The 22,347-nt window shown below is 41.3% G+C and overlaps 2 protein-coding genes across 3 annotated transcripts; one reads left to right on the forward strand and one right to left on the reverse strand.

Moving 5' to 3' along the window:
- Window positions 1-6,974: 6,974 nt before the first annotated feature.
- LOC114560136 (putative nuclease HARBI1) lies at window positions 6,975-10,096 on the reverse strand. Its single transcript, XM_028585286.1, has 5 exons — window positions 10,038-10,096; window positions 9,060-9,293; window positions 7,231-7,346; window positions 7,090-7,126; window positions 6,975-6,978 (listed from the first exon to the last, which is right to left on the reverse strand). The coding sequence occupies exons 2-5, from the start codon at window positions 9,224-9,226 to the stop codon at window positions 6,975-6,977; spliced, it is 324 nt and encodes a 107-aa protein (XP_028441087.1). The 5' UTR covers window positions 9,227-9,293; window positions 10,038-10,096.
- Window positions 10,097-11,961: 1,865 nt separating this feature from the next.
- LOC114560597 (uncharacterized) lies at window positions 11,962-22,068 on the forward strand. 2 transcript variants are annotated; one of them, XM_028586086.1, is made up of 7 exons: window positions 11,962-12,054; window positions 15,546-15,574; window positions 16,803-16,844; window positions 18,057-18,158; window positions 19,688-19,731; window positions 19,816-20,201; window positions 21,054-22,068. In XM_028586086.1, the coding sequence occupies exons 2-7, from the start codon at window positions 15,555-15,557 to the stop codon at window positions 21,216-21,218; spliced, it is 759 nt and encodes a 252-aa protein (XP_028441887.1). In that variant the 5' UTR covers window positions 11,962-12,054; window positions 15,546-15,554; the 3' UTR covers window positions 21,219-22,068. The 2 variants fall into 2 exon arrangements, with proteins under 2 accessions (XP_028441887.1, XP_028441889.1); XM_028586088.1 differs by having other exon boundaries at window positions 19,688-19,695.
- The last annotated feature ends 279 nt before the right edge of the window (window positions 22,069-22,347 follow it).

Genomic DNA, 22,347 nt, shown 5'->3' on the forward strand with positions numbered 1-22,347 from the left:
TTGATTTAAAAATCGAGTTGGTATGTCAAATCGATTCATATTTTCAAAAAAATCGATTTTTTAGATTTTTTTTAATCCAAATCCAGTATAAATAATTTGGATGTTTAACAATCTTTGTTGTACACTGCACAGTGACTTTTCAGTTAAAGAAAGGGTTTGCCTTTGCAATTTTGTTTATGTTGATGCACTTTAATTAAATATAATTAATACAATAAATATATATTTTTTTAAATATATTTACAGTTCGCAGTTATTTTGTTTTAAATGAAAATCGAATCGAATCGTAAATCGAGTTTTTTATAAAAAAAATCGTAGATTTTTTTAGGGAAACAAATCGCCCAGCTCTAATATATATATATATATATATATATACACATATATATATGTGTGTGTTTATCTCATCCTGTCTATATTTCACTTTCTTAACTTGATATACTTGCTGTACGCCACTCTGCCAGTTATGTTATTATATTCTACTTTATTCCTAAAGTTGAACTTGTACACGTTATGTTTCATGTGTTGCTCGAGTGGTTTTCTGTCACACTTGTTGGAGCAGCGTTGTTAGAGCCTGAGAACGGCCGCTCCCCTCTGATAGGACGACAGAGAACCTGGAACAAGAACTCACTAGAACAGGGGTGGCCAACCAGTTCAGCATAAAGAGCCACAAAAAAACACGCACCATAGCAAAAAGCCACACAACACATGCAGGTCCACATTACAACAGTGACTTCCAGATCTAATGAAAGTCATAATACATTGCAGTTTTCATAGGTTTTTTTTTTTTTTACTTAGATTGACTCAGTGGGAAACCTGACAGTCTTTGTTATCCACAATCCTTTTTAGGTCTGGTTGTACTCGGTTGTGGCCTGTCTTTCACTCATTTGTCACTAGAGGGGCTTTCAAACAATCAGCAGTGAAAGGGTTAATGAGGAAGGTGATCTGTGGCGCTTTTTTTTCCTCAGGTTACAGAATCTGTCCATAAAAAAAAACTCTGCTGCATTATTTTTTATTTTAAAATAATTGGCAAATGCATCATTCAAATGCTTTTTTTTTTTTTTTTTTTTTTTTTTTTTAAACTTATCTGAAATGTTTCAAAAAGTAAAAAAAAAAAATCTACCAATAACACAGTAAGAGCCTCAAAGGAGCCGGCAAAGAGCCGCATGTGGCTTAAGAGCCACAGGTTGGCCACCCCTGGACTAGAACAATACTCCGTTATAAGTTAACCTCCGTAGCTCACATTAGATGCTGAACACCGTTCAATGTTAACGGGGCTTCACTTGTTTTTCACTTTCACTTCCAGAAAGGAGATTGCTTTTTCCCAATTTGCCCAAAGTCAACTTTTACTGGCCCCTAAACAAATCAGAAAAAAGTGAAGTCAAACTTAAAAATAAAAATGTCAACCAAAAAAAAAAAAAAACAGGAAAAAAAGTCTGAAAACGTTGAAAGCGTCAGAAGCTTAAAGAAAAAAAAGGGTTGAGCGTAACTCCGTTCCTGATTGGCTAACGGCAGATTACCATCACGTCATTCAACAAACATTTTCTAATGATGACGTCATTTATGAGACGATGAAGATGGAACGATGACTCAGCGTTTTACGTTCCCCGGGCCAGCGGGAACCATGACTCAGGAAAAGTCCAACATCCACAACTCTACACGTGTACACAAGTTTTATCACAAAATATACTTAAAATATCAAACATCAAAGTAGTTTTTATATCAGAGTTAAACTACAGAAGAGGATTCAGAAACCAATAAGGAAACTCCAAGGCACTCTCTTTTAGAAAAATACAAAGCCTTTATTTATGGCTTAGTCATCATAAATCTTAAATTACTCCGACGCGTTTCGGCATACAAGCCTTCGTCAGGGAGTCAATCAATTTCCAAAACAGGAAGAAACCTTCTTATAAGCTTTCAAACAGACCAATCAAAAAACACAACCAATGACAAGCCTCCATTTTGGTAGAGGAAGGTTCAGAGTTGTAGGATTATAGAAAGACCACTAGATGTCCTCCTTGGTCTTAAATAGACCAGTGTGTTTGACTACAGAAGATGATTCGTTTTAAACTTATTTACAAAACTAACACACTATCAACAGATCAGGAGCTCTAGAGATCAGGACCCTCTCACCAGGCTAACAGTTTAATACATCTGGATATATAAAGTGTTGTGATGATGGTTTCCTCTCTTCATGTAAACATCTTCTCTCACTCAGGACTCTCTGCCATGTTATTAATCAGCATGTTAATAAAGTTATTCTCTCGGTCCTGTTATTAATCAGCATGTTAATAAAGTTATTCTCACTGTCCTGTTATTAATCAGCATGTTAATAAACTTATTCTCACTGTCCTGTTATTAATCAGCATGTTAATAAACTTATTCTCTCGGTCCTGTTAATAATCAGCATGTTAATAAACTTATTCTCTCGGTCCTGTTAATAATCAGCATGTTAATAAACTTATTCTCACTGCTGTTGGGACAGTTAGAGGGCTGTCTGTCTTTTTCCTCTTTGTCCAGTAAAGTCAGCATGTTGAGCCTCAGTACTGCAGTATAGCCTCAGTACTGCAGTATAGCATCAGTACTGCAGTATAGCCTCAGTACTGCAGTATAGCATCAGTACTGCAGTATAGCATCAGTACTGCAGTATAGCCTCAGTACTGCAGTATAGTATCAGTACTGCAGTATAGCCTCAGTACTGCAGTATAGCCTCAGTACTCAGTCAGTACTGCAGTATAGTATCAGTCCTGCAGTATAGTATCAGTACTGCAGTATAGCCTCAGTACTGCAGTATAGCCTCAGTACTGCAGTATAGTATCAGTACTGCAGTATAGCCTCAGTACTGCAGTATAGTATCAGTACTGCAGTATAGTATCAGTCCTGCAGTATAGTATCAGTACTGCAGTATAGCCTCAGTACTGCAGTATAGTATCAATACTGCAGTATAGCCTCAGTACTGCAGTATAGTATCAATACTGCAGTATAGTATCAGTCCTGCAGTATAGTATCAGTCCTGCAGTATAGTATCAGTACTGCAGTATAGCCTCAGTACTGCAGTATAGTATCAGTCCTGCAGTATAGCCTCAGTACTGCAGTATAGCCTCAGTACTGCAGTATAGCCTCAGTACTGCAGTATACCATCAGTCCTGCAGTATAGTATCAGTACTGCAGTATAGTATCAGTACTGCAGTATAGCCTCAGTACTGCAGTATAGTATCAGTCCTGCAGTATAGTATCAGTACTGCAGTATAGCCTCAGTACTGCAGTATAGCATCAGTACTGCAGTATAGCCTCAGTACTGCAGTATAGTATCAGTACTGCAGTATAGCCTCAGTACTGCAGTATAGCCTCAGTACTGCAGTATACCATCAGTCCTGCAGTATACCATCAGTCCTGCAGTATAGTATCAGTCCTGCAGTATAGTATCAGTACTGCAGTATAGTATCAGTACTGCAGTATACCATCAGTCCTGCAGTATAGTATCAGTACTGCAGTATAGTATCAGTACTGCAGTATAGCCTCAGTACTGCAGTATAGTATCAGTCCTGCAGTATAGTATCAGTACTGCAGTATAGTATCAGTACTGCAGTATAGCCTCAGTACTGCAGTATAGCATCAGTACTGCAGTATAGCCTCAGTACTGCAGTATAGTATCAGTACTGCAGTATAGCCTCAGTACTGCAGTATAGCCTCAGTACTGCAGTATAGCCTCAGTACTGCAGTATAGTGGTCATGTTGTGAGCGAGCGTGTCTCTGATGACCTCGGCGGTGCAGTACGTGTACTCAGTACTGCAGTATAGTATCAGTACTGCAGTATAGTGTCAGTACTGCAGTATAGCCTCAGTACTGCAGTATAGCGTCAGTACTGCAGTATAGTGGTCATGTTGTGAGTGAGCGTGTCTCTGATGACCTCGGCGGTGCAGTACGTGTACTCAGTACTGCAGTATAGTATCAGTACTGCAGTATAGTGTCAGTACTGCAGTATAGCCTCAGTACTGCAGTATAGTGGTCATGTTGTGAGCGAGCGTGTCTCTGATGACCTCGGCGGTGCGGTACGTGTACTCAGTACTGCAGTATAGCCTCAGTACTGCAGTATAGTATCAGTACTGCAGTATAGCCTCAGTACTGCAGTATAGTGGTCATGTTGTGAGCGAGCGTGTCTCTGATGACCTCGGCGGTGCAGTACGCGTACTCAGTACTGCAGTATAGCCTCAGTACTGCAGTATAGCCTCAGTACTGCAGTATAGTGGTCATGTTGTGAGCGAGCGTGTCTCTGATGACCTCGGCGGTGCAGTACGTGTACTCAGTACTGCAGTATAGCCTCAGTACTGCAGTATAGCCTCAGTACTGCAGTATAGTGGTCATGTTGTGAGCGAGCGTGTCTCTGATGACCTTGGCGGTGCAGTACGTGTACTCAGTACTGCAGTATAGTATCAGTACTGCAGTATAGTGTCAGTACTGCAGTATAGTATCAGTACTGCAGTATAGTGGTCATGTTGTGAGCGAGCGTGTCTCTGATGACCTCGGCGGTGCAGTACGTGTACTCAGTACTGCAGTATAGTATCAGTACTGCAGTATAGCCTCAGTACTGCAGTATAGCCTCAGTACTGCAGTATAGCCTCAGTACTGCAGTATAGTGGTCATGTTGTGAGCGAGCGTGTCTCTGATGACCTCGGCGGTGCAGTACGTGTACTCAGTACTGCAGTATAGTATCAGTACTGCAGTATAGTGTCAGTACTGCAGTATAGTATCAGTACTGCAGTATAGTGGTCATGTTGTGAGCGAGCGTGTCTCTGATGACCTCGGCGGTGCAGTACGTGTACTCAGTACTGCAGTATAGTATCAGTACTGCAGTATAGCCTCAGTACTGCAGTATAGCCTCAGTACTGCAGTATAGTGGTCATGTTGTGAGCGAGCGTGTCTCTGATGACCTTGGCGGTGCAGTACGTGTACTCAGTACTGCAGTATAGCCTCAGTACTGCAGTATAGTGGTACATGTATAGTGGTCATGTTGTGAGCGGCGTGTCTCTGATGACCTCGGCGGTGCAGTACGTGTACTCAGTACTGCAGTATAGCGTCAGTACTGCAGTATAGCCTCAGTACTGCAGTATAGCATCAGTACTGCAGTACGTGTACTCAGTACTGCAGTATAGCCTCAGTACTGCAGTATAGTGGTCATGTTGTGAGCGAGCGTGTCTCTGATGACCTCGGCGGTGCAGTACGTGTACTCAGTACTGCAGTATAGCCTCAGTACTGCAGTATAGTGGTCATGTTGTGAGCGAGCGTGTCTCTGATGACCTCGGCGGTGCAGTACGGTACTCAGTACTGCAGTATAGCCTCAGTACTGCAGTATAGTGGTCATGTTGTGAGCGAGCGTGTCTCTGATGACCTCGGCGGTGCAGTACGTGTACTCAGTACTGCAGTATAGCCTCAGTACTGCAGTATAGCCTCAGTACTGCAGTATAGCCTCAGTACTGCAGTATAGCCTCAGTACTGCAGTATAGTGGTCATGTTGTGAGCGAGCGTGTCTCTGATGACCTCGGTGGTGCAGTACGTGTACTCAGTACTGCAGTATAGCCTCAGTACTGCAGTATAGTATCAGTACTGCAGTATAGCCTCAGTACTGCAGTATAGCCTCAGTACTGCAGTATAGTGGTCATGTTGTGAGCGAGCGTGTCTCTGATGACCTCGGCGGTGCGGTACGGGTACTGCAGTATAGCCTCAGTTCATCAGCCTCAGTACTGCAGTTCCTCAGTACTGCAGTATAGTGGTCATGTTGTGAGCCGATGACCTCGGTGCGGATCTCCCGGGCGTGCGTCTCACACCACGGAGTTCTGGGGCGAGAGTTTACGCCCCATTCAGGAGGGTCACACACCGGCTGACATCACACACACACACACACACACACCACACACACACACCCACCTCGCTCTTCTTCAGCAGACATCACACACACACACACACACACACACACACACACACACACACAACTGACATCACACACACACACACACACATCATCACGGGATCTCACTCACACACACACACACTGGGGAGAGAGTTTACATTCAGAGGGTCACACACACTGACATCACACACACACACACACACACACACACACACACACACACACACACACACACACACACACACACACACACACACACACCGGGATCACTCACACACACACACACACACACTGACATCACGGGATCACACACACACACACACACACACACACACACACACTCACACACACACACACACACACACACACACACACACACACACACTGACATCACACACACACACACACACACACACACACACACACTGACATCACACACACACACACACACACATCACACACTCTCACTCACACACACACACACACACACACACACACTGACATCACACACACACACACACACACTGACATCACAGGATCTCACACACACACACACACACACACACACACACACACACACACACACACACACACACACACACACACACACACACATCACACACACACACACACACACACACACACACACACACACACTGACATCACAGGATCACACGCACACACACACACTGACATCACAGGATCTCACACACACACACACACACACACACACACACACACACACACACACACACACGGAGTTCTGGGAGAGAGAGTTTATATTCACAGGATCACACACACACACACACACACACACTGACATCACAGGATCACACACACACACACACTGACATCACGGGATCTCACACACACACACACACACACACACACACACACACACACACACACACACACACACACACACACACACACACACACACAGGTATAAAGGGTGTAGGACTCACCTGTCGGGGGAACAGGTATAAAGGGTGTAGGACTCACCTGTCGGGGGAACAGGTATAAAGGGTGTAGGACTCACCTGTCGGGGGAACAGGTTTAAAGGGTGTAGGACTCACCTGTCGGGGGAACAGGTATAAAGGGTGTAGGACTCACCTGTCGGGGGAACAGGTATAAAGGGTGTAGGACTCACCTGTCGGGGGAACAGGTATAAAGGGTGTAGGACTCACCTGTCGGGGGAACAGGTATAAAGGGTGTAGGACTCACCTGTCGGGGGAACAGGTATAAAGGGTGTAGGACTCACCTGTCGGGGAACAGGTATAAAGGGTGTAGGACTCACCTGTCGGGGAACAGGTATAAAGGGTCCTCACCTGTCAGGTAACAGGTCCCGTCCTGGACAGCCTCTGCCTTCAGGTACAGGTCTGAGCTGGACAGCACCGCGGCGCTGCTGGTCCCGCCGGGCCAGCCAGCGTACACGTCCGTGAAACTGTTGAGGAACAAAAACACACCTTCACCTGAGGTCAGCGCCTAAAATCACCTGCAGGGGTTTTCAAACTAGAGAGGAGAGCAGCCAGAAACTGTTTTAGGAACAAAAAAGACACCTTCACCTTGAGGTTCAGATCTAGATTTAAAATCACCTGCTAAATCTTTTTCTCTAAACTAGAGAGATGAAAAGAAGCCAGGTGAGTTATTTCAGAATGTTTTAAAATTTGCATAAAAAAAGACGTGTAATCTGAGGTTGTTGTCTGATTATTTAAATCATGAAAACATTGTTCAGGTTCCAGATCTAGATTTAAAGATGGAGCTCTCATCTAAATCTATTTCTCTAAACAATCGCCAGATGAAAAGAATGGCCGAGTGTGAGTCCTCCTGCAGACTAGCTGCGTGTCTGTTGTGTGTCTGTTGCGTGTCTGTTGCGTGTCTGTTGCGTGTCTGTTGCGTGTCTGTTGCGTGTCTGTTGTGTGTCTGTTGCGTGTCTGTTGCGTGTCTGTTGCGTGTCTGTTGTGTGTCTGTTGCGTGGTGTTTTCTGTCTTTGCACACCAGAAAGGTGTCTGACGCTGCGCTGCTAGTCTTTGTCTGTTCTTCAACTTTATTTTGTCAATATTTTTTTTTACATTTCTTTTAAACATATTTCGATGTATGTATTTTTATATTTCAATTCCCTTTCCTGAGACAAAGTCCATGTTATTGTTTTATCTTACAACAAACCTCGAGAACAGCCTTTTTTCATCTTCGTAACATTGCCAAAATTAGTAATATCCTGTCTCAAAATGACGCTGAAAAACTAGTCCATGCATTCGTTACTTCCAGGCTGGACTATTGTAATTCCCTACTGTCAGGTTGCTCTAATAAGTCCCTTAAGACTCTCCAGCTGATCCAGAATGCTGCAGCACGTGTTCTAACGAGAACTAAGAAAAGAGATCATATTTCTCCTGTATTAGCTTCTCTGCATTGGCTTCCTGTTAAATCCAGGATTGACTTTAAAATCCTTCTCTTGACCCACAAAGCTCTAAATGGTCTAGCACCATCCTATCTAGAACAGCTCTTAGTACCTTATTGCCCCACTAAAGCACTACGCTCCCAGAATGCAGAGTTACTGGTGGTTCCTAGAGTCTCTAAAAGTAGACCGGGAGCCAGAGCCTTCAGCTACCAGGCTCCTCTCCTATGGAACCAGCTCCCAGTCTGGGTTCGGGGGGCAGACACCGTCACCACATTTAAGACTAAACTGAAAACTCTCCTCTTTGATAAAGCTTATAGTTAGGGAGTGAGGAGTTGCAGTGTACGCCTACACCGGCCACCTGCTTCTCTTCGTAGTGATGTTGAGTGTGTGTGTCTCTGTGTGAGTGTATGTGTGTGTGTGTGTGTGTGTGTCTGTGTGTGTGTGTGTGTCTCTGTGTTTGTGTGTGTGCGTGTGTGTGTGTCTCTGTGTCTGTGTGTGTCTCTTTGTGTGTGTGTGTGTGTGTGTGTCTCTGTGTCTGTGTGAGTGTGTCTCTTTGTGTGTGTGTGTGTATCTCTGTGTCTGTGTGTGTGTGTGTGTCTCTTTGCGTGTGTGTGTGTGGGTGTGTGTGTGTGTGTGTGTGTGTGTGTGTGTGTTTCTTTGTGTGTGTGTGTGTGTGTGTGTGTGTGTGTGTGTGTGTGTGTGTGTCTGTGTCTGTGTGAGTGTGTGTATCTTTGTGTGTGTGTGTCTCTGTGATGTTACCAGGCGTTGTGGTCGACCACGGCCTGCAGCACCACCGAGTGCCACCCCCGGCGGTTGAGGTAGTGGTCTGGGTTGTCCCTGGGGGGGGCGATGGGGATGTGAGTGCTGCCGATGGCGCCCGGCGCACTGCGGGTAGCAGCGGGCCCTGAAGGCCGCCACGGTGGCATCCAGCCGCCGGCCGCTCGGCAGAGACACCACGCAGCGGTACAGACGCTCCACGATGGCCCAGGTCACCTGACACATGGGGGGGTTAACATGGGGGAGACTACACTGGGGGTGTGTGTGTGTGTGTGTGTCTGCATGCGTTTCTCTGGGTGTGTGTCTGTGTGAGTGTGTGTGTGTCTGTGTGAGTGTGAGTGTGTGTGTCTGTGTGTGAGTGTATGTGTGTCTGTGTCTGTGTGAGTGTATGTGTGTGTGTGTCTGTGTGAGTGTATGTGTGTGTGTGTCTGTGTGAGTGTATGTGTGTGTGTGTCTGTGTGAGTGTGAGTGTGTGTGTCTCTGTTTCTGTCTTTGTGTGTGTGTGTGTGTGTGTGTGTGTGTGTGTGAGTGAGTGTGTTAGTGTGTGTCTTTGTCTCTGTGTGTGTGTGTGTGTGTGTGTCTGTGTGACTCTGTGTGTGTGTGTGTCTCTGTGTGTGCGTGTGTGTGTATGTGTGTCTGTGTGTGTGTGTGTGTGTGTGTGTGTGTGTGTGTGTGTGTGAGTGTCTGTGTGAGTGTGTCTGTGTCTCTGTGTGTGCGTGTGTGCGTGTGTGTGTCTCTGTTTCTGTCTTTGTGTGTGTGTGTGTGTGTGTGTGTGTGTGTGTCTGTGTGAGTGTGTCTGTGTGAGTGTGTGTGTCTCTGTGTTTGTGTGTGTGTGTGTCTGTGTGTGTGTGTGTGTGTCTCTGTGTGTGTGTGTCTCTGTGTGTGTGTGTGTGTGTGTGTGTGTGTGTGTGTGTGTGTGTCTCTGTGTGTGTGTCTATGTGTGTGTGTGTGCAACCCTACCTGCCTGACGATAACACACACTGTGGCGATGCCCACTCCGAACAGCCCAGCGATGGACCACAGCGTGATGGCCAGACGGCGCCGCGGCTCGATGGGCGCGCGGTAGTTGGTCCGCCGGCGCTTGATAGCCGGGCCGATCCGGTCCAGCAGGTAGTCAAAGGTCTCCCGGGACACACGGAACTGGGCCTGGTAACAAATCGGTTATAGAACCGGGTCTGTTAACAAGTCAGGTATAGAACTGGAGTTACCTCAGGTAATGTAATCTGTAATTTACACAGACAGACAGTCAGAGTTATGTATATTATATGTATATTGTATTGTATATGTATGTAAAGAGCTTCCACTCGTCCTGGTCGAAGGTCTGGGCCGGGACCCAGAAGTTGTGGCCGGGGGTCCGAAAAGACTCAAGTAAAGTACAAGTACCTCAACATCTGGACTCAAGTACAGGACTGGAGTACATGTACTCAGTCACATTACAACAAAGATAAAGATAAGATAAAGATAGACAGAAGTAAACTTCTTATAACAGTGGAAATAATGGAAGGACTCTTGGTGACAGACAGACAGACAGACAGACAGACAGACAGACAGACAGACAGACCTGCAGTCCAGCAGACCTGCAGGCACACAAAGATACAGACAGACAGACAGACAGAAATATGACTCCTAATGTTTATAAAAGTGGATATAATAATAATAATAATAATAATAATAATAATAATAATAATAATAATAATAATGATATATTATAATGTAAAGACCTTCCACTCGTCCTGGTCGAAGGTCTGGGCCTGGGCCCAGAAGGTGTGTCCGGGGCTCCGGTTCCGGACCCAGACGTGTCTGCTGCTGCTGGCCGAGATGAGGCTGAGGATGGCGGTGATGGAGGACAGCAGGAAGGCCCTCCTCCTCCGGAGATACTGCCTCCTCCTCCGGTCCCGCTGCACCATCTCCCGGGCCCTGCCCCGCCTCAGCACGGCCGCCTGGAGCCGCCACAGCTCCGACAGCCCGGTACCGGACACCGGGGGGGGCACCGGGGGCACCGGGGGCCCGGACAGGCTGACCACGGAGCAGAGCAGAGCGGCTGCTACGGAGGAATCCTCCATGTTGAACTGGAGGTAAACAAACTTAACGTCGCCTCTTTATGACGTTGAATTCTCTCTCGTTGAACGTGTGTATCTTTTAAATATTTATTTTTAATTAAATGTAATCCTCTACGAGATGTATGCTTAAGATTGTAAGTTCTTCAATGTTTAATAAAAAAAAGTAAAAACTAAACTTCGCCGTCTTCTTTTTTTTAAACTTTATTGAACAAACCATTTGCACCTTCTCATTTCTATGGCTGTTAGTGGTCTGCTTTGTGTTGCAGCTCCACCCTGTGGATCCATGGAGTACTGCAGCTATTAACACGTTTCTAAACAACAATAGAAGTTGTTATCATGTTTATAAAGTTATCAGCTGTTTCTCATATTCTAACAGATACATATTTGGTTTGTAACAAACAGAAAGAAGATCTAAACACATTAGCCTATGTCTACAGCAGCTTCATATTTTATCTTGTATATGAAGCTTCTACAAAATTATTAAAGTAAACACAGGAAACTAATCCTCATTGTCTGTTTTTTTAGTTTTTGAGTTTATTACAGTTTGATGTGTGACCCTGCTAGTTTTATCTTTACATGTCTGAACACAGACACATGAAGTCAACCTGTCAAACCTCTCCCAAATCTCTGCTGAAGCAACGTTATCTCCAGAACTCATCTTCTGCAGCTCCTCTACCAAAACCTAACCTTCAGGGAACGTTCCTGCAACCAAAAAAAAAGTTTTCTACCAGCAGATAGACTTTATTCTCCCTGTAGGAGATACTTTCTACCAGCAGATGGTAATATTTCCACAGTCTTCCCCTGAACTGATGGCTGATGGGAAATGATGCAACATCTGAAGTGTGTCTCCAACATGTAGCTGCTGTTGTCATATCTCCGTGAGGACGGTGAAGCCTTCAGTCTACTCTTCAGCTCAGGTAACACATCTTATTTCTGCTGGTTTTATGAATAATTACTGAACAGTGTTTTGAATTTTACTTTGTTGTGTTTAAGTTTGAGTTTTAACGTGTTTAAGTTTTCACATCTGATTTGAGATGAAAAGAACAAAGAGGGAAAATGTTTCTGCTGATTGTTTCTTGTGACGCATTGTTTAATATTTTAGTTCTGGCGATCATTTTTACAAAATCTTAGACAGACTACTAGGAAGAGGAAAATGAATTTGAGTTCTGAGTCAGAATTCAGTTAGTTTTCTCCTCAGAACTCAAAACAGCATCTTAAAAGTTTAAATATAATTTTCTAAAAATAAGGACTTAAAAGACTTTTATTTCATTTTCAAAGGTCTTAAATTATTTCTTGTTCTTTGGAAGGATTACATTATACCCTAACATCATCAATAAATTCTTGCTGTGTGTGTGTGTGTGTGTGTGTGTGTGTGTGTGTGTGTGTGTGACTTTACAATTGACTCCGTTTGTGACTCAGATATATAACTTTATTTTATACCAGCTTGTGTTTCTTTAGTTAAAAACATAATGAGGCTGGAGGTGTAGATCATAGTAAGACAGACACAAACAGGACTTATGATATGTATACAGTACAGGCCAAAAGTTTGGACACACTTTCTCATTCAATGCGTTTCCTTTTTATTTTCATGACTATTTACATTGTAGATTCTCACTGAAGGCATCAAAACTATGAATGAACACATATGGAATTATGTACTTAACAAGAAAGTGTGAAATAACTGAAAACATGTCTTATATTTTAGATTCTTCAAAGTAGCCACCCTTTGCTTTTTTTGATAACTCTGCAAACCCTTGGTGTTCTCTCAATGAGCTTCATGAGGTAGTCACCTGAAATGGTTTTACCTTCACAGGTGTGCTTTGTCAGGGTTCATTAGTGGAATTATTTCCCTTATTAATAAAAAAAAAAGGGTGGCTACTTTGAAGAATCTAAAATATAAGACATGTTTTCAGTTATTTCACACTTTTTGTTAAGTACATAATTCCATATGTGTTCATTCATAGTTTTGATGCCTTCAGTGAGAATCTACAATGTAAATAGTCATGAAAATAAAAAGGAAACACATTGAATGAGAAGGTGTGTCCAAACGTTTGGCCTGTACTGTATATAAATATATATATATAACTGTATTATAAGGTCCAGGTGCTGTTTGTGTTCGTGGTTTTCTTCTTCATGGAGAGGGCACGGTGTGCGGTGTGCGGTGTGCGGTGTGCGGTGTGCGGTGTGCGGTGTGCGGTGTGCAGTGTGTGGTGTGTGCGACACATGGATGTATAATAACATCTCAACATGGTGTTTTATTATAAATCCATGGACATGGTGAGCAAGATGTGGCCAAGCTCGGAGTGAATCAACCAGTTATCAGGAAAGAAAACCAGACGTCTCGTCTCTTATAATAATAATAATAATAATGATGATGATGATGATGATGATGATGATGATGATGATAATAATACATTTTATTTATATAGAGCTTTATATGGTAGTCTAGACCCCATCCCTCTGTAGAATCTGTTATATGTTAGAATCATATCCAACATACTGAATCATATTTAACATACTGAAACATATTCAACATACTGAATCATATTTAACATACTGAAACATATTCAACATACTGAATCATATTTAACATACTGAATCATATTTAACATACTGAAACATATTCAACATACTGAAACATATTCAACATATTGAAACATATTTAACATACTGAATCATATTTAACATACTGAAACATATTCAACATACTGAAACATATTCAACATATTGAAACATATTTAACATACTGAATCATATTTAACATACTGAAACATATTCAACATACTGAAACATATTCAACATACTGAAACATATTTAACATACTGAAACATATTCAACATACTGAAACATATTTAACATACTGAATCATATTTAACATACTGAAACATATTCAACATACTGAAACATATTCAACATACTGAAACATATTTAACATACTGAAACATATTTAACATGCTGAAACATATTCAACATACTGAAACATATTTAACATACTGAATCATATTTAACATACTGAAACATATTTAACATGCTGACACATATTCAACATACTGAAACATATTTAACATACTGAATCATATTTAACATACTGAAACATATTTAACATGCTGAAACATATTCAACATACTAAAACATATTTAACGGAATCACCAGATGTTCAGACCACTGGGGAGAGAAAAACCAACCGGAGCCCAGCTATCTCTCTTATTATCTCTGGCTTATTATATATATATTATATATATATATATATATATATATATATATATATATATATATATATATATATATATATATATATATATATATATAAACTCTCTATCTCCACTGCTTCCAGTCTTTAGACTGGCTTATTACATTATTGTTATATATGATCTCATATTACATTATATATAACCTCTCTATCTCCGCTGCTTCTAGTCTTTACACTGGTTTATTATATTACATTATTATTATATATGATCTCATATTACATTATATATAACCTTTCTATCTCCGCTGCTTCCAGTCTTTACACTGGTTTATTATATTACATTATATATGATCTCATATTACATTATATATAACCTCTCAATCTCTACTGCTTCCAGTCTTTACACTGGCTTATTATATTACATTATTATTATATATGATCTCATATTACATTATATATAACCTCTCAATCTCTACTGCTTCCAGTCTTTACACTGGTTTATTATATTACATTATTATTATATATGATCTCATATTACATTATATATAACCTCTCAATCTCTACTGCATTATATATGATCTTATATTACATTTTATATAATCTTATATTACATTATATATGATCTCATATTACATTATATATAATCTTATATTACATTATATATTATCTTATATTACATTATATATTATCTATAGCCAAGGTGGATATAATTGTGCCACCTCATAATGAACACGTTTTATTTCTTATCATTCTATTTATTTTGTATTTCTTGTTTCATATAATAAGAGCTCTTCATGCAACAAATATGTTATTATTTTATGTTATTAGAATACAAACACACCTTACAAAGCTAATGTGAACTAAATATGATTATTGAGAATTATAATAAAATGTTTTATTAAATTAATTTACTTGGTAAATAATTATTTTCTCAGCTTTAAAATCCACACTGATTCTCCATTATATATAATATAATATATGACCGTGAAGTTGGCGTTAAATGACGTCATAAGTGGTGTTAATCAGTGTTTTTAATTTAAAATGTTTTTAGTTTTTAATTAAAGAATAAATGCCCAGAATCTGTGATAATATTAATATTTTATTGTATTGTAATCTCATTACTTTCAGTACTGGAGTAAATGTTTTTTTTTTTTTTTTTTTTTTTTAAGTATTTTTCCAGCACTACTTTTAACGATGAACCCATTTTGTTTTCTACAGAGATCCAGAATGGCGGCGGCGATACCCATGTAAGAACCAGTTTTCTGTTCTGTTCAGAGAAGATAAAATGAGAAACACTTTCTGTCTTTGAAATGTATTTTGAACATGTAAAAGATAACAGAAAATCAGGTCAATCAGAAAATAATAATAAAGATATCATAGATACATCTCAACAAAACACTGGATTTTTGTTGTTGTTGTTGACTCACAGGAGTGAGAAGTATAATGTTACACTTATTTAAATCCACTTTCTGCATTGTTGTCTTTAGTAGATGTGTTTGTCAGATTGACATGGACAAAGAATGTGTATTACGTATATAATTAACATGCTGTGTGTGTCTAGTCCATGCTAATGTCCTCATGTGTCTCTGTCTTTAGTTGTCTGTATGTGTCTAGTCCATGCTAATGTCCTGTACATGTGTCTCTGTCTTTAGTAGTCTGTATGTGTCTAGTCCATGCTAATGTCCTGTACATGTGTCTCTGTCTTTAGTAGTCTGTATGTGTCTAGTCCATGCTAATGTCCTGTACATGTGTCTCTGTCTTTAGTTGTCTGTATGTGTCTAGTCCATGCTAATGTCCTGTACATGTGTCTCTGTCTTTAGTTGTCTGTGTGTGTCTAGTCCATGCTAATGTCCTGTACATGTGTCTCTGTCTTTAGTTGTCTGTATGTGTCTAGTCCATGCTAATGTCCTGTACATGTGTCTCTGTCTTTAGTTGTCTGTATGTGTCTAGTCCATGCTAATGTCCTCATGTGTCTCTGTCTTTAGTTGTCTGTATGTGTCTAGTCCATGCTAATGTCCTGTACATGTGTCTCTGTCTTTAGTTGTCTGTATGTGTCTAGTCCATGCTAATGTCCTGTACATGTGTCTCTGTCTTCATGTGCCATAACTAAGTTCTATGTTATACGTTTCTGCAGAACAGGAACCTGCTGGAAACCAGTTTTTAAACTGAGTCAGGCCCGTTTAAACTGCAAATTAATGTTACTTTTAATCCTTTCCTGTGTAACAAATGAAAATGAAACCCCTTCTCCATGAAACATTTTTAATAATTTAACAAACTCTCTCTGTCATCATGAATTAGTGTAAATAATATGTTTCAGATAAATGGTGGGACTCATTGATCTTATTTATCCATTTATTTATGTGTAGTCCGTTTGTTTTTAGCTGGTTTTCTAATTGATTTGATTATATATTCCCAAAAACGCTCTCTGTTTTTGTAAACTCACTTTTGTTATTAAATAACTTTTCTACCTTTCAGGTTCGAAGATCGGCAGTTGGGTCCAGAGGGTCCAACCTGCCAGTAAGAACCAGTTTTCTGTTCTGTTCAGGGAAGATTAAATGAACAACACAAAGTGTATGAAGTAATCTTAATAATTTAAAAATTCTATTGAATGAGTGTAAGTAATGAGTTTCAGATAATGTGTTGTGTGGGTGAGACTTAGGGCTGCATGATATGAGGAAATATGCAATAATGATATTACTGGCGATACATAAAGAGATATTAAAATGTATTCAGTTCTGTATTTCTGCTGCTTTCAGTATTCTTCTACAATTCAACAAAATGCTTGTTGATTTAATAAAATAAAACAAAATCACTTCCAACATTATTTTATGGACAAAATGAACATTATATTAAATATAAAAGGCAGCACTAAAAAAAACAATTACATTTTATAGTGCAGTTTTCTACCGATATGTTCTTTAAACTAAAACAAACAATCTGTTTTGAGTCTATGGATATGAGGATATGTCGCAGCCTTTCGTGATGTGTTCATGGTCCCAGTTGATATGAGGATGGGGGGCAGCCCTAGTGGGACTGGGACCACCAACCCTCCACTGAGTCTGTCTCTAGTGGGACTGGGACCACCAACCCTCCACTGAGTCTGTCTCTAGTGGGACTGGGACCACCAACCCTCCACTGAGTCTGTCTCTTGTGGGACTGGGACCACAAGGTGTACAAAAAACAACGTAACATGAGACACAGCAGTCTTCTATCATGTTAAGTTGTTTTTTGTACACGCTGTGACTGTACAAATCACAACATGTAAATAGGAACATGTTGGAGTTATTTTGTCACTTTTGTCACAATTCGGAGCAGTAGGCTAGTTAGAACCAGTTACCTGCAGGATCTGTGCTAGGCTAAGCTACCGGTGGGTGCGTCAGGCAGCCTTACAGCACTGTTAGGGGCTGAGCCCCCCTAAAGGTCTGGTCCTAGGTGTGTGTGTGTGTGTGTGTGTGTGTGTGTGTGTGTGTGTGTGTGTGTGTGTGTGTGTGTGTGTGTGTGTGTGTGTGTGTGTGTGTGTGTGTGACTCTACCTGATTTCATGTATATGGAGAATTGATCAACACTAAGCAGTGATGAGTCTCCATTTGGAGCCAAAAGAACAGATCTCAGAGGAGAAGTGCTGCTGGTCTGGTTCTACTCTCTGATTGGTCCATGTGTGTGTCTACAAACTACACACGTTTCCTTTACATGCTGTGAGCTCACTCAGTGTTCCTGTTTTACCTCTCAGACTGACTCTAAAACAGAAGAGTGGTTCTGCAGGGAGTGACAGTGACTGGTCCAAAGAACAACTGCAGACCTCAGACGATGAACCTGGACCCTCAGACACAATGTAAGAAGTTTTGTGATCAATATCTATCTATCTATCTATGTATCTATCTATGTATCTATCTATCTATCTATCTATCTATCTATCTATCTATCTATCTATCTAACTGCTATTAACTCAGTTATATGACAGAGGACTGATTAGTGGTGTAACACAGCCAGGCTGATTCTAGGACCAGACCTTTAGGGGGGCTCAGCCCCTAACAGGGTGATTCTAGGACCAGACCTTTAGGGGGGCTCAGCCCCTAACAGGGTGATTCTAGGACCAGACCTTTAGGGGGGCTCAGCCCCTAACAGGGTGATTCTAGGACCAGACCTTTAGGGGGCTCAGCCCCTAACAGTGCTGTAAAACTGCCTGACGCACCCACCGGTAGCTTAGCCTAGCACAGATCCTGCAGGTAACTGGTTCCAACTAGCCTACTGCTCCGAATTGTGACAAAAGTGACAAAATAACTCCAACATGTTCCTATTTACATGTTGTGATTTGTACAGTCACAGCGTGTACAAAAAACAAAGTAACATGATAGAAGACTGCTGTGTCTCATGTTACGTTGTTTTTTTTGTACACGCTGTGACTCTATAAATCACAACATGTGAATAGGAACATGTTGGAGTTATTTTGTCACTTATTGGGAGCAGTAGGATTACTGGAACCAGTTACCTGCAGGATCTGTGCTGGCCTGATGCCGCTGGAGCCGTCAGACAGCATTACAGCACACACGGAGATGAGAAGGGTATGTATGGACTAGTCTAACTCTGGGGGTTACAGTGAATAAGATAAAGTCCCAATAAGAGATGAGAAGGGTCTAACTCTGGGGGTTACAGTGAATAAGATAAAGTCCCAATAAGTCGGCGTGTTCCTTTAAGTGTCCATACTTGGAGTGTGTGAATGCATGCATTACTATGTGTTATTTTGCCCAGGAACAGCCATTCTATAAGATGACTGTTCCTACAGCATTGGTAAATATTCATAACTGTGTGTGTGTGTGCGTGTGATTGTGTGTGTGTGTGAGCTGAACGATAACTTTCTGTTAAAAGTGGCGTCTAGATAAACATCCTCCAGCTGATAATAAACCATAAAACACTAACAGCAGATGTTGGAACGTAAGATTACAGGAATGTCTGTATGAATATCTAATATATTCATGAATGATTAGAGTACATTTAATAAAACAAAAAGAATAAGATATCAGGTTATTTGTCTACCGGTGTTGTGCCAAGTTCTGCTTCCACAAGGGAACATAATGAGCGAAGTACTAAACTATATAAACCTCTTAGTCATGTTCCTCCTGATGATAAATAAGATGTGAAGTCTGATTTTTAGAGTCCTCCATGTTGTATCAGCCTCAGTAGTTGTATCTTGTCCTTGCTGCCTGTGAGTCAGATGTATTTCTCAGCTCCAGTAGTGTGTTAAGGGACAGGTGTTATTCAGCAGAAGTTATTGTTGCTGTCTGAGGAGACTCTCCTCCCTGAAAACTCTCTCTCTGTTTTTATAAACTCACTTTAGTTGTTAAATAATTTTCTACCTTTCAGGACAGCAGGTGAGCTGTTGGATCTGATTAAGGAAAGCATAAAAGGTAGACTACAAATATCATAAAACTATCTATGGTTAGTGTTTTACATGTTTCATCCTAATTCCTCTTGTCCCCCATGGGTTGCAGAGCCTGATTACCTGGAATGGGTTTCAGGCTTTGTGTCCACGAATAGTCCGCAGACTTTCATCTTAAAGAATCCAGCTGGTGCCAGGTTGAAGATAGGAGGCCTGGAAGACACCATTTACAAAGGGAATGATGAAGAGTTGAATAGGTGGGGGAATTTCTACCTTCCTAAGATAGTAAACATGAAGGTTGTAGGAGTAGTGGAGGAGACGTCATGCCCGTATGATCATCTGGTCCTGATGACCTGTGAGGACAGAAAGGTGTATGCCTTCGATGGAGAGGAAGAGGAGCTGCACATGGTGGCTGAGAGCCTGGAGAAGCTCGGTGAGGAGGGACTGACGTTTCCATCATCACAGAGCTACTACAAAGGAGAGGCCTTCAAAGATATGGTGAGAAGTCAATTAAATTTCAATTACATTTTATTTATAGTATGAAATCATAACAAGAGTTATCTCAAGACACTTTACAGATAGAGTAGGTCTAGACCACACTCTATAAATTACAAAGACCCAACAATTCCAGTAATTTCCCAAGAGCATTCAGTGGCGAGGAAAAACTCCCTTTTAGGGAGAAACCTGGGACAGACCCAGGCTCTTGGTAGGCGGTGTCTGACGGTGCCGGTTGGGAGTGTGATGAACAGTGGCAATAACAATGACTATACAAATAATGGAACTATGACTAGAAATAGTAGTTTTAGTAATTCAGGGCGTAGCAGGGAATTACAGGGCAGAGCACTGCAGGGCATAGCAGAGCGTCGAGCAGGACCAAGGTGCCACCCTAATCCAAGAAAACTGTGGGGCAAGAAAAGATAAGGACTCTGGGGAAGAAGCTCCCCAGAGCTAAGTTAGTAACAAGCCTTTTTGGGACATGGATGTACAAAGATGAAAGAGAGGAGAGGAGCTCAATGTGTCAAAGGAAGGAAGTCCGCCGGCAGTCTAGAACTATAACAGCATAACTAAGAGCTGGTCTAAGGTAAACCTGAGTTCTATAAGGGTTGGTAGATGAATCTGACTATGAAGAGAAGCAGAGAAGAGAAGGGGTCCTGTGTCTGGACCTATATCCCGTCCCCCGCTGGTCTAGATGAACACTGTTGGAATATCTTCCTTAAATTTAGCTATAGCACTGTCAGATAGGCATCTAGTGTAGAAGCTTTTATTTAATTTTGTATAGTTGGGTAATAATTTGTGCTTGTTGACTGATGATTCATCACCTGATGTTCTGATATTTTCTTTGGTGTGTAGACGAAGGAGGACTGGGACAAAGTGAGGAACAGTGAAGAGGGGAAGAAGCTGGACGAAGAGCATCGTAAACTGGTAGAAGAAAAGAAGTCTGAACTTCTGAAGAAACTCAAATCAACCAAAGTTGCTGCCGCAGCTCAAAGCTGCAGCCTGAACTGTTTTCACTAGTAGTGTGAGGGTTCAGGTACCCTGTACATTTTGTCTTTGGTCTTTATCTTTACTATCCATGGAGCCATTTCTGACCCCCAAAAAATTAAAGAAATGTGTCTAGGAGCGTGTGCCCCATGTTTAAAAGGCTCAGTCCTTCCTGTCTTTACTGCATGTCATCACCCCCCCCCCCCTCTCTCCCTCTCTCTCTCTCTTCTTTATTGTCTATAACTGTTCTGTCAAATATACGCCCAATATTCCCCCCCAAAAAAAAAATCTGTGCTTAAAATGGAGGTAGTTTCTCTCCACAGATCAATTAGCAACAACGATAACCCAGCAGCGTTGATGGTGAAAGCAAATTCATTTGTTCTCTAAAGAGACGTCTTTATTTGGATTTGGAATCTCTAGCTAGTCTCAGGACACTCAAGACAGCCGACTTTAAGCCTTAAACAACAATAAATAACTGTGTTAAGTAAATAAGTGTTTGTGAAAGCTGCAGGCAGCCTGAGGAGAGGACTGGAGGCTGCAGACCTCTGGGGCCTCATTTATAAAACTGTGTGTAGATTCTATTCTTAAAGACTTTGTGCATAAAAAGTCAGAATTTTCGGACGCAAAAACAATATTCTGATTTATAACACCTTGCGGTGCACACCGGTACGCACTCTTCTCGTTATAAATACAGACGTATGTTACCTTAAGCGGTCCTGCACGAGCCTCACGCTCCTCCCAAGGTCGTCCCACATTTGTCCTAATAAGGTCCATGTTAATCAATCAATGAATATTCCAGGTTTGAATGGAGCCCTTGATGACCAATCATGAAACAGAAAAATGGGGAAAATCCTAAATCCTGTTTGGAAGCCTTAACCCTTGTGTGGTGTTCGTATTTTTGTTACACAGCCTTAATACTTAACAGATTTAGCTTGAACATAGGGGGCGGGTCAAACCATCACCAATGAAGAATGAAGTCCGCTGAGTTCAATGATACCTCACACAAGACTATACCTTAAACATCTGAAAACCTCCTCCTGTTGCCTTGATATTCTACCAACGGGTGTTTTCAAGAATGTTTTGAATTGTTTGGCTTCTGATCTTCTAAATATTGTAAACACATCTCTGCTCTCAGGTATCTTCCCACAGGCCCTGAAAACTG

The sequence above is a fragment of the Perca flavescens genome, chromosome 8, assembly GCF_004354835.1.
Source record: "Perca flavescens isolate YP-PL-M2 chromosome 8, PFLA_1.0, whole genome shotgun sequence".
Taxonomy (NCBI): domain Eukaryota; kingdom Metazoa; phylum Chordata; class Actinopteri; order Perciformes; family Percidae; genus Perca; species Perca flavescens.